General features: G+C 37.5%; 1 protein-coding gene across 1 annotated transcript in view; it reads left to right on the top strand.

Moving 5' to 3' along the window:
• Positions 1-16,386, top strand: part of pgrmc2 (progesterone receptor membrane component 2) — a 51,223-nt gene extending 34,837 nt beyond the window's left edge. The window contains exons 2-3 of the mRNA XM_043674171.2: positions 7,895-8,050; positions 11,200-16,386. Of these exons, the coding sequence (XP_043530106.1) occupies positions 7,895-8,050; positions 11,200-11,297 (254 nt within the window). The 3' untranslated portion in view covers positions 11,298-16,386. The remainder of the gene's footprint in view (positions 1-7,894; positions 8,051-11,199) is intronic.
• The last annotated feature ends 624 nt before the right edge of the window (positions 16,387-17,010 follow it).

The raw sequence follows: 17,010 nt of genomic DNA, 5'->3' as shown, positions 1-17,010 counted from the left end.
CTGGTCTGGAACGAAGGCCTTATGTGGAAAGGTTGAGAGTCTTGGGTCTGTTCTCATTCAAAAGGCGGTGGGTAAGAGGGGATTTGATAGAGACATACAAGATTGTCAAAGGATTAGATAAGTAGACAGTGAAAGTCTTTTTTTCCTAGGATGATGACATCAGCTTGTATGAGGGGGTATAGCTGCAAATGGAGGGGTGATAGATGTCAGAGGCAGGTTCTTTACTCAGAGTGGTAAGGGCATGGAATACCCTGCCTGCCAATGTAGTTACCTCAGCCACATTAGGGAGATTTAAACAATTCTTGGATAAGCACATGGATGATGATGGGATATTGTAGGGGGATGGGCTTAGAATAGTTTTCAGGTCGGTGCAACATCAAGGGTCGAAGGGCCTGTTCTGTGCTGTATTGTTCTATGGAAAAGCACCTGAAGTGCTATAATCTATAAAGTGATGAGTTATGAACTAGAACAATGGGCTTTGACTCTGTAGCTCTGGGTAGCCAATACAGATAGTTGGCCAAATTACTACTTGTCATAACTTTCCATTGTTCTTTACTATCTTAGTGCCATCTTTGGTAAAATGTAACTGTAGAGATTTATACAAGTAGTTTTCTTCACAAATGAGAGCATAATATTTGCTAATGAAAACATTTGACAGTGTCTTGTAGATTAGATTCCCTACAGTGTGGAAACAGGCCCTTCGGCCCAACCAGTCCACACTGACCCTTCGCAGAGCAGCCCACCCAGACCTATTTCCCTCTGACTAATGCACCTAGCACTATGGGTAATTTAGCATGGCCAATTCACCTAACCTGTACAACTTTGGAATGTGGGAGGAAACCGGAGCATGCGGAGGAAACCCACACAGACACTGGGAGAATGAGTAAACTCCACACAGGCAGTCACCTGAGGCTGGAATCAAACCTGGAACCTTGGTGCTGTGTGGCAGCAGTGCTAACTACTGAGCCACTGTGCTGCCCTACTTTCTCCTCGCAGCCTCTGTTTCTCTCGTCCACTCCTGCAACCTCTCAATCTTCCCCCTGCATCTCCCACCCCACTGCTGGTGTGCTGTGCCTGCAAATATACAATACCTATATTGTGTTACTAATACTCACTCCAGTTTTTAAAAATATATTCATGAAGTATATTTAATGCCAAATATCACAATCTTCTGAAGGATTTATCAGCAGAAGGTAGATGTGTTAATCTTTTTGTCATTTTGCAGTAGGTAGGACAATTAATCTACTTGAAGATCTACTTGAAGTATTCAATTAATTTCTCAGTAATTAAAATTTGTTATAAGAATATTTGTGGCAAATTTAGTCTTTCAAACCAATAAGTACAGGAATTTCATGCAAATCAAGACATTTGAATGGGACAGCAATCCATCTTGGACAGCACCTTACAGATTTTCACAGTTAATTGTTCATGCGTACTTGCTGCAGGTTGGATATGAATTGTTCACACTTATTATCACAGCAAAATCCAGTTCAACACCTACATATAAAGGACAGGATTATTCCTAATTGTGCAATTGATTGCTGATCTATTGTCATTTGTTGGTGAATTGTGTTGACTTGAATAGTTTGTTTTATTCTATTAATTCTATGAATGTAAAATAGAGATCTTCTAGCTAGATAAACATGGAAATTGATTCCACTTCTCAGAATCCTGATGTTAAAGAGGTCGGGGCGCCTTGCTTCAAGTTGGAGCATGAAAGCAGAGCAGCAAGTGGGTAGCTATTCTCCAGCACGATGCTGGAAGAATTCATGTATGTAAACATGAATTCTGGAAGACTGCATGTTGTGTTCAAAGAATATATCTATGAGGCATTGAATGAAGTGTTGATCAATATTTCTTGCACTTGCATACGTACAAATGTGCACACATGGAATGAGTAAATTAAACAACACTATCAAAAAGAAAAATGGGACATGCATTGAAACATGGTAAAATAGTAGCATGGTTAATGCAGTTCTAGAGGACATAAAGTACAATTGTAGGAACCTCCTTCAATAACTTCTAATGAAGTGGCTAATGAAATTGTAATCATGGGCTATCACTGAGTATGTGTATAAGGTATAAGCAGGTAGGGAGAGAGTTAAGGACGGCATCACTATTTCTAATTGACTTAAATTTTCAGAAGCCACCATGTTAAAAGGTGAATTGAGTAGATGGCCTGACAGGCAAAAAACAACGATGATGGATTATTAAAACAGTATGACAACCAGCAACTTCTGAAGTGGTCAGTTTTGCTTTAATACTGATGAAATTGTGGGTAACTCATTATGTGGTGGAATTTAACTCCAAACTCTGGTCAGCTGACAAGGGGACGCGGAGTGTCATTTCATGTTAGATTTAATAAGTAGATTAACAAGGGAATGATGGATTAATGCAGCTATGTTATTTCAGGAAAAACAGTAAATGTTCAAGAGGATTAGCAAAAGTAGAAAATAATTTAAGTTTGTCCCTATCCTTCTAACATACATAAATGATCTGGAAGAAGGCATTGATAGTCTGATCAGTAAGTTTGCAGATGACAAAGATTGGTAGAGTAGCAGAAAGCATAGGAGACTGTCAAAGAATACAGGAGAATATAGATAAACTGGAGAGTTGGGCGGAGAGGTGGCAGATGGAGTTCAATTCAGGCAAATGTGAGGTGATACACTTTGGGAAGTCTAATTCTAGAACTAACTATACTGTAAATGGAAGAGCCTTGAGGAAAAGTTGATGAGCAGAGAGATCTGGGAGTTCAGGTCCATTGTACCCTGAAGGTGGCTGCACAGGTGGATAGAGTGGTCAAGAAGGCATATGGTATGCTTGCCATCATCAGACGGGGTATTAAGTATAAGAGCTGGCAGGTCATGTTAGAATTGTACAAGACTTTAGTTCAGCCGCACTTAGAAAGCTGTGTACAGTTCTGGTCGCCACATTAGCAAAAGGGTGTGGATGCTTTGGAGAAGGTGCAGAGAAGGTCTGTGAGGATGTTGCCTGGTATGGAAGGTGCTAACTATGACGAAAGATTGAGTAGATTAGGATTGAGGGGGGACCTGTTTGAGGTGTACAAAATCATGAAGGTATAGACAGGGTAGATAGAGATAAGCTTTTTCCCAGGGTGAGGGATTCAATAACGAGAGATCACGCATTCAAGGTGAAAGGTGAAAAGTTTATGGGGGATATACACGGCACGTACTTTACACAGAGGGTGGTAGGTGTTTGGAACACTTTGCCAGCAAAGGTGGTAGAGGCAAGCACGGTAGATTCATTTAAGGTGCATCTGGACAGATGCATGAGTGGGTGGGGAGCAGAGGGAAATAGACGCTTAGGAATTGGATGATAAGTTTAGTCTGGATTTGGATCAGGCTTAGAGGGCCTAAGGGACTGTTCCTGAGCTGTAAAGTTTCTTTGTTCTTCTGAAAATCAAATTGTCAAAATGCAGCTGACTGTATTTTAGTTGATTCTGTTTTGTCGTACTTTATTTTGTTGTTGCCACATGTGCAGTAGTCTTGTAAAGACCACATCTTTTGATTTTCCTTTGATTTTGGTTGTGGACTGAAATGAGAAAAGGACTATTTACAACAAGGGACTCGGGAACAAATTGCTGTACTTTTAAAAGGGCAGTTACCGAAGCCCTGTGTTAGTTGTTGTCACTGTGCACTGGAGGAAAATGAAAGAGGAGAAGGAAAGACACAAGTGTGATATTGTAAACTTCAGAATTGTAATAACTGTTCAGGAGTTGAAAGAGTCAGCAATAACTGATCCTGGAATAAACTGTTTTCTGTGATGAAAGAGACAAGGACCAAACTCTTTAAAGGAATTTAAAGCATCATGTTAATTAAGCATCCCTAGGAAGAGGGAATCAAAGCAACATAAGCCATTTCCTGGGAGAGAGAAGACACTTAACACTGAATGTAACAAGGACTAGGCAAGTTACTCTTATAAAAGGCAAGCTACGGACTTGATGCCTTCAGAAGTGTAACAGGTGATGTGGATGAATAAACCTAAAGGACCATCGATAATGTCCCATCAGAAACTTCACAAGGTTGAAAACCTTGTAAGTTTTCAACTTCAATAGCGAACTCTGAAGAACAACATGGCACAAAGATCAAACCCTGGATATTCAGAGACAGAACTGTTGGTTGCAATTGTAGCCAAATTCCACTAGTAATTGGGTAATAGCTAAGTTGAGTTTTGAGGCTTAACTTGTTTATTTGAGGGGTCTTATTCTGGTTGCTACGTGAAATAAGATTTAGGTAATTGTTTCAGTATTTGAGATTTCTTGAGTAGTTGAATTAAAGGTAGCTTGTGATAATTTACACAAGGGTGTGTACATAGTGAGATTTGGCCACCAGAAGCTGATTGGCTTGTGGAATCATGACCAGCTATGGATACAAAAGATCAGTAACCTGACGACAAATCTGGTTTCTGGGTAGTCGAACAGCTTGTGCGTGTGAGCAGTACAGTGCTTCGGACCTCTGAAAGGGAAAGTTGTATCCATATCTCTCCAGTGAAAATATTTGCAATCTCGTGCAAACTCATTATTTTCTCCCACTCTTTGCTATAGACGTTTAACTAGTAACTAGAAACCTTTGTATTCGGTGAATTAATTGGTGTGTTTTCTGCAAAGAAGTGAAAAGAAATTAGAGAAAATAGATTGGAGAATAGAAAGTCCTGAGAAGAAAATGGATTGCCTCCGTGAACTCTGGAATAATGCTATTGAGCTGTTTACCCAGTTTTTTTTTTTTAACCCCATCACCCATAAAACCAATGTTTCTTTTGTCTGTGTGTGTTGGGAAGTTTTTTAGGAGAGTTAAGAGTTTTAATTGGTAGTTATATGTCGACAGTTCATTGTTTAATTGTGATTAGAATCTATTTAATTGTAATAATAGTAATTCTTGTTATGTATCAAAACCAGCTTCATGCTTTCTGTTCATGTGTGTCTGCGATGGGTAAATTGGTAACTTTGCCTACTTTGATTTAAAAAAACTCTTTTATGGTGACTGAGAGCATGGCTTGATTTCCAACATGTCACCTCAGTGAGTTGCAGCACTGCAAGGTTTTGAGACTGTCTTCCATGAAATGGCTCATAGTGTTTGGAGAGAATTCACTACTGTAGTAGGTTTTAAAATACTGTCTTTAAAAGAAATGCTATTCAAAATATTGGAGAATGGGCCATATCCTTTCTTTTGAAAAATTTTTAAAGAATGGTGTTAATGGGCCAGATATTCCGATGGCCAAGGATTTGTTGGAGCAGCATAGTCTGAATTTATAGTGGTGATTCTATATATTCACAAGGCACATCATGCTCTGTACGAATAGCCAGGGAAATTGAATTTTCTAATGTGTACTCCCCCTGCATTTGGAACCTTCAGAAGATTTCTTTAAAGTCAGAATTCTGAATCATGTAATTTTGAATAGTTACCCAGAGAAAGTTAGCGTTTTAAAATCTACTGAAACTCCAAGGTAGGCATTAAACTGACCTGCAGACTCAGCTATTCACCCACCTATCAACTACATCTACCTCCTAGACCCCCTCAACCCATTATAACTACCTCTAGTCAGAGCAGATTATTTCCCTGCATCAATGTAATGTCATCTAGAAATATAATAGTTAAAAAAAATTTGTGCCTATTCTCTTTAATCTTTTGTCTGTTCTGATTTTAAATGCACATGCATAACTTTAATGACATCAACATGTTGGAACACACGACGTACTCCTTTGGAAATGTCATGATATCAGCATTTTGATGACAACTTGAGATGTGCACCCAGACGCAGGTGTTCAAATAAAACTGCACTTATACAGTTGAGTTACACCTGTGACCAGGCTCTGATGTCAGCAAGCACTCCCTTGATCTCAAATATTTCTTGCACTGATGCTCCAATATGATGTCATGTAGGAAATTCTGGGATCTTGACCTCTGGTGATGAAGGAAGAGTGCTGTTTGCCCAATTCAGTTTGATGTGTAACTTGGGAGAAAACTTAAGCTGAATGTCATGATTCGGAGATGCTGGTGTTGGACTGGGGTGTACAAAGTTAAAAATCACACAACACCAGGTTATAGTCTAACAGGTTTAATTGGAAGCACACTAGCTTTCGGAGCGTTGCTCCGAAAGCTAGTGTGCTTCCAATTAAACCTGTTGGACTATAACCTGGTGTTGTGATTTTTAACTAAGCTGAATGTGACCTTGTGACTTTGCTAATCTTTTATTTGTTCTTTAGTTAGTGTTTACAGTTCAACACAAGCATTTCAGCAATCAAAAATTACTTCTGTATATTAGAGGGAATATTAATCCATTCTTTTTACAGTTTTTAACAAAGTGGATCAAATGCTTTCACCTGTCTTTTAATAACGATAAAATACATGATTGTACATCCATTGTGGCATGTCAGTGGTGATGAATGTGGATAATGGTCCAGTGGTAAGGGCACTGATCAAAGACAATGCATTATCCCGGGCGGTATGATGCTAATTGGTTGCTGTTGATACACCCAGCTTGTTCAGTATTCCTGCATTCTCCTGATTTTCACTTTGCAGATGACAGGAAAAAGCTCAGGGCTTGTAAGATGAGCCACATGTTTGTCGAGTGCTCAAGTTGAAGCCATCTCTTATGGCTGGTCTCGTTTGGCTGTTGGTGGATGATGCACAAATGTATTCAGCCACTTATTACCTCAAGTGTTATTCAAACTGTCCTGCAGGTTGGGATAAGCTGTTTCATAATTGCAGAACCTGGGCAGTCAAGAACAACCTTATTTCTGTGCTCAAGTGGGAAGTCGATTGTTGAGACTGATGGTAATGGTTGGGCTGAGAGCTGCTCAGAATTTTTGCCGTGATGCCCTTGACCTATAATAAGTGGTCTCTGACAGCCAACTTTGCTCATCACATCATCAAAATACATCTGTTACAGCTCAGACTAGATTGGGTTTTGGAAAAGTGATGTTACAAGTCTATATGCATGTGGGCAACTGAATAGATTTTGTTTGAGCATGTACTTGATATCCTGTTGAGGCAAGATGGGATTTCCCACTTTCTGTGGGATTTTCTCATTGCATTGCTTTAATCTTCAGCCTTTAATTTTCCGATTTTTTTTTTTAATGAATTGCCTTGTTTTGGAGCTGATCATCTTCAGTTTTGCTTTATGAGAATGCTTAACCAAGTCAACATGTTTTGTAAATCGAGCAGCAGTCTGTTACAGGAGCTGTTTGTTGGCCCTACTATAAACGAGTTTGTTTCTCCACTATCAGACCAAAATACATTCTTGAAATTTGAGAATTGTTAAATTCTTATTCTCGAATCTTTTACTCTTCAGACCTTCCACCCAGGCCTGTTGGTGTACCCATTGCAACTTAGATTTTTTTTTCAACCACTGTGTTGTGGCTATGCTTTAGTCTTTTCAGTATTCCTCAACACTTTTTAAGTTTTAGATCTCATCTTTTCAATTGAAGGAATGTTTGTTTCTACAGAAATTGGGTCACTAGGCTGATATTCCTGTGTTCTATATTCCAAGTAAATTAAACAATGGGAACAATATTATTAATACTGTCCAGTTAAATAATGAAGTAAAATATGGACTATTCAAGAAAAGTTATTCTAGAGACTGTAAGAATGATTTTGAGGAAGGATCTGATGTACTTCACATGAATGAAATAAAGGATTTGAAGAAACAAATGTGTGGGGTTGGGTTTACTTATAGCCTGTTACATTTAACAGCTTTTTTATATTCAGAATAAATGGGTAGAAACTTATTTGTTAAACTGCGTCAAGGAATTATAGATGATTAAAGAATCTTGAATTTTTACTAGCTACTGTTTTTTAGAAGCTTGGGATAAAATCAGTTTTCAGTTGTCAATTCAATGAATTTCTGTTCTGTTTCTGAATTTCTTTTTAAATAGATGGTCCCTATGGCATATTTGCTGGCCGAGATGCCTCGAGAGGATTGGCTACTTTCTGTCTTGATAAAGAAGCTCTGAGGGATGAATTTGATGATCTGTCTGATTTAAATGCTGTACAAATGGAAAGTGTTAGAGAATGGGAGATGCAGTTCATGGGCAAGTATTGAACATCTTACACTGCTACATTTGGCAATAGCATCAATTGTACAAAGTCTGTTGTTTGTGCTGTTTCATTGTAAATTATAATAAATTTTGATTTAATTTTTATACTTCAAAACAAAATTGAGAAATTATGAAAGCTTGATCTGAAATGATTTATGGAGCAAATTACTGGATGGGATCAAAGTGCAGAAGGGACGTTCCATATAAGAGCTTTCAATATGTCGTCCCCGCCCCCATTCACGGAATTACTGCCGCACCATGGTTCAGAGGCAACACTTGACTGATTTCCCATCATATTATCTAAGATAACAAAGAGATCGTGATCAATTGGGTCATTGAGCTCAAAGTGGCAGATGGAGTTTAATTTGGATAAATTGCAAGTAGGGCCTTGGGTAGTATTGTGGGACAGAAACTATGGTTCAGGTACATAATTCCTTGAACTTGGTCTCACGTTTTGTGTATAGGAGATGGGTTATTAATCTGCCTTGGGATAAATGTCATTGGCTGGACCAGTTTCTTCTTTTGTTTATCCCTCATTGTCATTCAGAAGGTGGTGTGATGAGTTACTTTTTGAAGTTCATGCTGCAGGGTAAGTTCATGCACAATGGTATTAGGAAGGGAATTCCACAATTTTAACTTGCTAATAGTTAAAGACCAACATACTTGCAAGTCATGGTCATGTATGGTTCGGAGGAGAGTTTGTATGTGATGGTGTTGTCGTACATATGTTGCACTTTTTCTTAAAGGTGGTAGTGGTTGAAGGTATATAAGATACTATTGAAGGAACTTTGGGTTCTTGAAAGTTGAAGGCAACTGTGTACCACAAGTGGTGGAGGTTGATTATTTAAAAGTGGTAAGATATGTTCTATCAGACTTCTGGCTTGTATGTCATTGATGTTATGAATAAAGAGGTTAGTTATTCACCTTTTGAATGAGAAATGGTTAGTTAATAACCATGTAGTAAAGGGTTCGGGATGGGTGACCAAAATGTTATGGAATTTTTTTTTTAGTCGAGCGCACATTTAAGATCTTAAATCTAAATGCATGCCACACCAGTTTGAGTGAGCTGATTAGGGTAAATTAAGAAGCTGTTCAAAAACCACAGTAGGCAAACGGTGGTTACCATTGAAAGAATTTTAGTATATACTTTGCAGACATATGCACTCCTTTTAGGGCACAAAGACACCATTGGAAATATTGGTCATTAGTGTCTAATAAATTATAGGTAGTATTAGATCAAAGTTGAAATGTATAATAAAACCAAGAACAGCAACCCAAAGGTTAGGCAGATTTCAGATTAAGCAAAGGAGGACCAAGAAATCGATGAGGAAAGAAAATAAGAACAGGCCGATGAAAGTCATGAAGAAATTAATAAAAAGGTGTGGGCCCATTAACGATGGGTGTAATTACTGTATAATGCGAAATAGGGAAATAGTGCAAAACATTTAACAAATATTTTATAATTCTTTATGGTAGAAAATCCAAAATATAGTCCAGAAATAATGAAGAACCAGGGGTCCAGTAAGTATGTGAAGTTTAAAGAAATGATGATAAGCAAAGCAATAGCCACTGGAGAAATGAATGGGATTTAATAGTTAAAACTCCTGTGGACCTGATGGGTTTTATAAGTCAGTGACAATGTTAGTGAATTCATTGGTTTCTATCTTACAGAATTTCCAAGGTTCTAGAAGGTAGAAACCTCAGTGCATCTTTAAGGAACAAAGAGAGAAAGCAGGCAATTATAAACAGTTAACCTAACATTGGCAGTAAGCAAAATTCTCGAGGCTGTTGTTTTGAATGTAATATGCTTTAGAAAAGCATAGTTATCTGAAGTAGAGTGAGCATCAGGAAGGCAAAAATATAATTTCGAAAGAATGTAATTAGGATAAAGGTTAAGGGGAGCTGCTGGTTACAGTGTAATTCAGTATCTAAAAAGCACTGGTTATTGTACACAAGTTATTGCACAAAATTGGGACTTTTGGTATTGAAGTTAAAATAGCGTGGATTTGAGAATCAGTTTGTGGACAGGAAACTGGAAAGCAGGACTAGGAAAGGGAAACAAAAAGAGTCAAGCTACGAATGAAGTAATGCAGGTACACTCAACTACCCATGGAGAGCTGCTTAATTACCTAAATTTGCTTTTCTTTCTTTAAAAAAAGAGAAGACTTTTATTGATTTAACGTTTTTCAGATCTGCAGGATGTCTCAAAGTGCCTTACAGTCAGAGTTATGCAGCACAGAAACAGACCCTTCGGTCCAACTTGGCCATGCTGACCATAGATCCTACAGTAATCTAATCCCATTTGGCAGAATTTGGCCTATATCTTTCTAAACACTTCCTACTTATGTACTTATCCAAATGGCTTTTGAATGTTGTAAGTGTACCCGCCTCTATCACTTCCTCTGGAAAGTCATTCCATGCATGCACCACCTTCTGCATGAACAAGTTGTTTCTCAGGTCCCTTCTAAATCCTTCCCCTCTCACCTTAAACCTATACCCTCTAGTTTTAGGGTCCCCAGCCACAAAAAAGTATTCCCATTGGTTAAACTGTTGAGAACCAGAGGAGACAGATTTGAAGTAATTGGCATAAGAACCAATAATGGCATCAGTAAAGTAATCCTTACACCATGAGTTTTTTGTATCTGGAACGTACTGCCTGAGAGTGTTTTGAAGGCAGGACCAATCAAAGTATTCAAAAAGGAATTAGGTGAGCTTCTTTGAAGAGAAACCTGCAGAGCAATGGGAAAAGGTAGGCGAATTGAAGTTGCCAATGAAGTGCTTTTTAACTGTAATCTTCACTGCCTAGTGGCAGTCAGTTTGTGCAAAGTAAACTCAATAAGCAAACATTATAACAAACAGATAATCTGCTTTCTTCCTAATCCCTCCCTGCCTCCTCCCCATTCACTCCTTTTCTCCTCCCTTCCTTGCTCCTCGCTCCTTTCCTGCTGTACCTCTCCCTGTCCTTTATCGTCATTTTGCAGTTGTCCACTCAAGTGAAAAGATTGTTGTCAAATGTCTGTATTCCTAAAAGGCAGCAATTAAAACATCTGAACTTATTTTGCCAATGTATGCCAATTTTGTGACAAAGATATAATTGAATTTTTAAAAAACATGATGTTGAACTTTAGTTGTTTCATTTGCAGAAAAATATGACTACATAGGTCGGCTGCTGAAACCATGGGATGAACCATCAGAATATACAGATGAGGAAGATGTTAAGGAGCACTCGAAACAGGACTAAAACTGTTCAGCAACCAAAGTGAGGGCCTTCCGTGCTGCAACCCATTTTATTCAAATTTCTGCAGCTTTCTTTTTCTTCACAAGTTACAAATAATTGAATGCAAAATATATTTTGTAAAAAGTGATAAATATCCTGTGTGAAGATTTTAATTAATATGTCCAGTATATGCTGCCAACATTTTTTTGCAGTTGTTGTATAAGTCAGGTATGGTTATGTCCATGTTAGCAAAAAGAAGAATACCCAGGAATTGATTTATCTTGGGTCTTTTGTTTGCTGGTGGAAGCAAGATGGGCTTAAGCCATCTGACGTCATTAATATTTAAAGATTCCGTAAACTGGGTGTAATAGAACAAGGCTTCTTCATCTTAAGATCCTTGTTTTGTGCAATTTTTTTTTTATGTACAGCAACATTACAATCACCAGTGATCTTGCTTTAACTGTAAAGCAGTAAGTAGTATGTACTACTAACAGCTGGGGTTCAGATTTGAATTTTGAATACTCTGCACAATGCAGTTTTAAAGGTTTATTTCCTTTGTAAAACTGCAGTAAATCAGTATATTGTAATCAAAGGATCGGGGGGTACTGCTAACTGTGCTGGCTCAGTTTCAAAATGTTGTGGTTTATTCCCACTGAATGTTACGCAATTATATTTCTCTACAATGATGTAACACTGAAGTCAAGTTCCCCTCCATTTATTGAAATGTAGGTAATATTCATTGTGCCTTATTTTGATTACTTTTCTACTTCTACTTGAGATATTGTGAATCAGTTTCCCCAGACCTGAGCCAATGCTGTAATAGTGTTCAAAAATGAAAACCAACCATTGTCCATAGATCTCTATTTATCAATTCCTGTAGTATGAGTTGCCTTGGTACAATGGGAGGAAAGGTCCACTTGTGCTAATGTATGTGCAACTAGCATATTCACTGATACTGCCATATTTATGTAATGATTGTACAGTTTGGTGTTGTCATAGTCTGAAACCCACATTGCATTTTTTTTCTTCCTTGTTTGGAGTAGTTCTTTTCTGTGGAAGAGGAGAATACTTTATTTAGCTTGTGTGGGATAGGAAAAAAATTTGAGCTGATAAGGCACTGCGAATTTTGTAAATATATGTGCAACTGTTTTGATGAAAACTTATTACAACCAGTTGGACCTTGCTTCATGTGGAGTACAAAATCTTGAACCGAAACTATAGCTAATGGTGGATCAGATGGATATTACACAATAAACAATTGGTTATTAATCTGGTCTGATGGTGATTTATTTGGAAGCTACTTAAAATCTTTGTTATTGGCATGGTTGAATTACACTTGCTGAAGTATTTAATCTTTACCGAAGACTATTTATATGAAAGTTTATTTCAAATAATTGCAGTCTCCCAACTTTGTACTTGGAAATTTGGGGAAAGCACTGCCTTGTGTTTAAATTACAGGATGAATAGGATCCAATTCAGTGCCAAATGTGGGGTTATGGTATATGCGTAACAGCAGCTGACTATCAGAATGCTTGTGGCTTTTTATTAGTGCAATCTCTAGCTACCTATTCAAGACTGCAATAGCATTTTATTTGCAGTTTAGTGCCATCAGTAATTTCTTAAAAGCCCAAATGTTTGACGAAGAAAAGCTTGATTGGTGAATTCTTGTTTCCTATCTTTTAAATTGGTAATCTTTAGCTGCTATATTAATCTTTTTCACATGCCTTTAAGCATGTTATTCAATCTTTTGTTTAATCTGTCACTTGCTCATGGGGAGGGGAGTGGGCTTTGGTGTCAGGCCTGCTCAGGTGATAGTCACGGAAGCTACCAAATGTTGAGGTGAGCTGTTGAAAAGACCATCCTCAGTGCTGGAGGACATTGTCTCAGTTGTGCTATTGCTTTATTAAGTTTGTGATCCCTCACAGCTCATTCTTGCCTCATCCCAAACAACTGCCAACCTATGTCCCTCTAACCACCTCCATTTGCCCTTTACATTTCTATGCCATCTTATTGCAAACTCCGGTCAACCCATGCCAGATGTTGTTCTTGCATCCTCTATGCTGAGCTACCCAGTATCCACCACAGACAGTCTTGGAGCCAAGCTGCAATGAAATAAAGTTTTAAGTTTCCTTACAGACCTTTCTGCATAAGAAAACACCCATTGATAAAAGTACATCCGTATCCTCTTAAGCACTTAATCCCTTATTAAAATCAAGCATATTTTATTCATAGGTCCATATTAAAGACAGCTCATCCTTGAATATTCTGTTATTGTCAATTAAACTTGTGAATTTACAGCCATTTCCTGCCCTCCATGTGATGATGACAGATTGTGGAAAACAGTCAAGCAGCAATACCACTATAATGGCAGTCCTTGTGATGTCAACAAGCATTTGAATCCTCCCAAGTACTTAATTCCTTAAAAACAAATGTTGCCATTCACAGCTCCACAAAGATCACACCTGCCTTTCACAAGCTTTATATGTGTATGCTTTTATAAAAAAAATGTAAATCTCTCATTGCAGAGAAGTCCATTCTTAAAAACTTGAAACAGACTTGCTGTGGAAAATGGACGCCATCTCAGCAAACGTGGGGTCTGTTGGAACGCAGCGCTGAGTTCAGTTAGCTCTACTAGATTTCAACAGGGCTATTTTTAAACTCTATCCTGAGTTCAGGCACTCTGCTGTTCTTCCCCATTTGTCAATCATAATCCTGCCCCATTTCCCCCAGTTTATGAAAATAAGATCGTTCAGAAATAAAACCATGATTTTTGGATCCAGGGTTGCAGTACAATTTGGATATACTGAAGAAATGTGGGCTTTTTTATTTGCTAATATTTATGCTAAGCTATTTTAAACCCTAATTCTGTTTGCCTGTCCTATATCCCCTTGTGTGGCACAGTGTTGAATATGAAATCCTTGCAGAACACCTGAAGAATTCTTGGCTTAAAGATAGTATTTAAACAAAGATCGCTGCTGCCTTCTCACTGAATTTTATTTCTGAAACAATTGTGAATTTTTAAAACAGCCAGGAAATGTTTTCTCCTCGCATATGAATGCTGAAATATTGTTTGGAGAATCTCTTAATATGTAGACCATATCTGGAAAAAGAACAAACTGCCAATATGAGCAGTTGAACTTTGATTTTGAGTAAAATTTCAACAAAAGCATCGCAGTTGTAAACCGAAGCAAATCTATTTTAATGTTAGCCTAACAATGTTATCTAACTTAGTAGGCAATGTATAATACAAAGCCTTTTTTTTAAATCTTGAGTCATTTAAATTAGGATTCCCTTTCAAGTAATATTTAGATCATGATTGAACATATTTTGATCAGTTCTCTTTGGCCAGTACTTCTGATACAGTATTTTGACATGTAATCTATTCAATAACTTGTATTTTAGGAGCTTAATATTTCAGCATACATCTATGCACAAATGATTAACTGACTCCAGTCTGAAATTTTGTATCTTTAAGAACCCTATTAAATCTCAACTTAAAACAACAAGAATTCTGGTGCTAGTTCCAACCATGAACAGAGATTGTAGCACTGCAAAGACGAGATATTTACCCGTGTTGGAATCTGTCAAATAATTAGTTTCAGTTCAAGCTTTGTACTATTTGAGGGAGATGAGGAAATGCATTCTAATGAAAGCAAGACCTGAGTCCTGTGTATTTCAGGAAACCTTTGTTCTATGAATTTGTATTGGCAATATTGTTCAGTTTTTCCACATGACTTTCTATTTGGGAAACTAACTCCACTTGAGTAGTATTTGGATCATGTCACTGGACTGATTATTGTTTTAGCATTGACTCATTGGGCACAGAGTTTCTTTGTTTTATCCAATGTTTTGATGTAGCATATATGCTTCAGGGATGGGGGCAGGAGTTTAATGCATAACTAATTAAAGATTATTAAACTTCTTTCTTTACAATTGCCTAAAATTCGGTGGAAATTTCCTACTGCATGTTGTTCCTGATTGGGGATCATTAGAACCCATTCTGAAATTCATCTATAACTTTTAAAAATTCCAATAAGTTTCATTGCATTCTAAAATTGGTCTCTTATTAATCTTTTATTGTGGCTTTTAATGTGCAACTTTCCTTGTTACAGATATGATCACTAATTGTCATTTCAAAAGTTAGATTTTTAGTACATTTTTGAAGTATTTGAAAATGTGACTGTTCTCAATGAACCACCGTCAGAATATTCACCCCTAATATTTTTTGGAACATTTTCATGTCTCATAATTAATCTTTTTCTTTTGTGCTTTTGGTATGCAAGATATGTTTGAGTTACACTGTGTAATCTAACAAATGGATGAAAAATGATAGAGAATACAAGATCTCAATTTCACAACACTCACTGAACTAACACAGTTAAAACATCCGGTTTCCTCCCACAGTCCAAAGATGTGCAGGTCAGGTGAATTGGCCATGCTAAATTGCCCGTAGTGTTAGGTGAAGGGGTAAATGTAGGGGTATGGGTGGGTTGCGTTTCAGCGGGTCGGTGTGGACTTGTTGGGCCGAAGGGCCTGTTTCCACACTGTAAGTAATCTAATCTAATCTAATCTAAAATGGGCAGTGGATTTTTCTTAGTCTTCCGCAACTTGCTGTGATTTTTCGGCTGACGTGGTTTTGCATTGTTTTTAACAAGCTTTTGCCTTTCGTCACTCAGTTTATGTGGTTCTGTGTTTGCCTTGTTTTGTTTTCTAGTAAATTTTACAGGAAAAAGTTGATGGAAGATGTTCTTTTGAAAGTTATTGCATTCAATCTTCCTGAAGAGTGCCATTAATTATAACTGACTTAGTATAAGTATCTACAGCATTGACAAAAACAGAAGCAGATTTTATTAAAATTCAAACCAACCATCTGGTTACAATTTGACCATCCCTTTCCCTTCAAATGTATTTCACTGAAAAGAAAATTTATTGAAAAGTGATTTTAATCAAATCATATCCTATATAGTGATTAATTGCATGTATGTAGGGAATAGCTTGGTATTTCTCATTGGATAATATAAGTAGCCAGTGGAAATGTTCTTAAAAAAATAAATGGAGCTGACCTAAATGATTTTGTAATATATATGGAATAAAAAAATACTATTTTCTAAAATATTGTCGCTTCTTAATTCATTCAAACAATTCTGTTGTGATTTATCTCTCCAACATTGTTCTGAGTGTTACAGTGATATCCTTTACATATAATACAATACTCCTGAGGACCCTACTATTAACTGTGCAAGCCTTGTCCTAGTTAGTCTCCCCAAAATGCAACACTTTGCATTTAACTAAATTAAACTCCATGTGCCACTACTTAGCCAATGGCCTATCTGATCAACATCTCATTGTACTCTTAGATAACAACCTTCATAGTCCACTATACCACCAATTTTGGTGTTATCCTCAAACTTACTGGTCACACCTCCTATATTCTCATCCAAATTGTAACTGACAAAAAACAGTAGACCCAGAATAGATTTTTGCAGCATATGCTGGTCTCAGCCCTCCAGTCTGAATAACCCCATCCTCTGTCTCCACCACCAAGCAAGTTTTGTATCCAATTAGCTAGCTCTGCCTGGATCCTATCTGATCTAACTTTACTAACCAGTCTACCATGTGGCACCATGTCAATGGCCATTTACACTTCTGCCTTCTTTTCACTTTAAAAAAAATCAAGTTGGTGAGACATGATTTCCCATGCACAGTCATGCTGATTATCTCCAATCAGTACTTGCCT

This window comes from Chiloscyllium plagiosum, unplaced genomic scaffold (assembly GCF_037043375.1).
Source record: "Chiloscyllium plagiosum isolate Xiang-an unplaced genomic scaffold, Cpla_swu_hap1 HiC_scaffold_36, whole genome shotgun sequence".
NCBI classification, from domain to species: Eukaryota; Metazoa; Chordata; class Chondrichthyes; order Orectolobiformes; family Hemiscylliidae; genus Chiloscyllium; species Chiloscyllium plagiosum.
The sequence above is the reverse complement of the archived record's forward strand: the minus strand, read 5'-3'. Positions and strand labels throughout refer to the sequence as shown.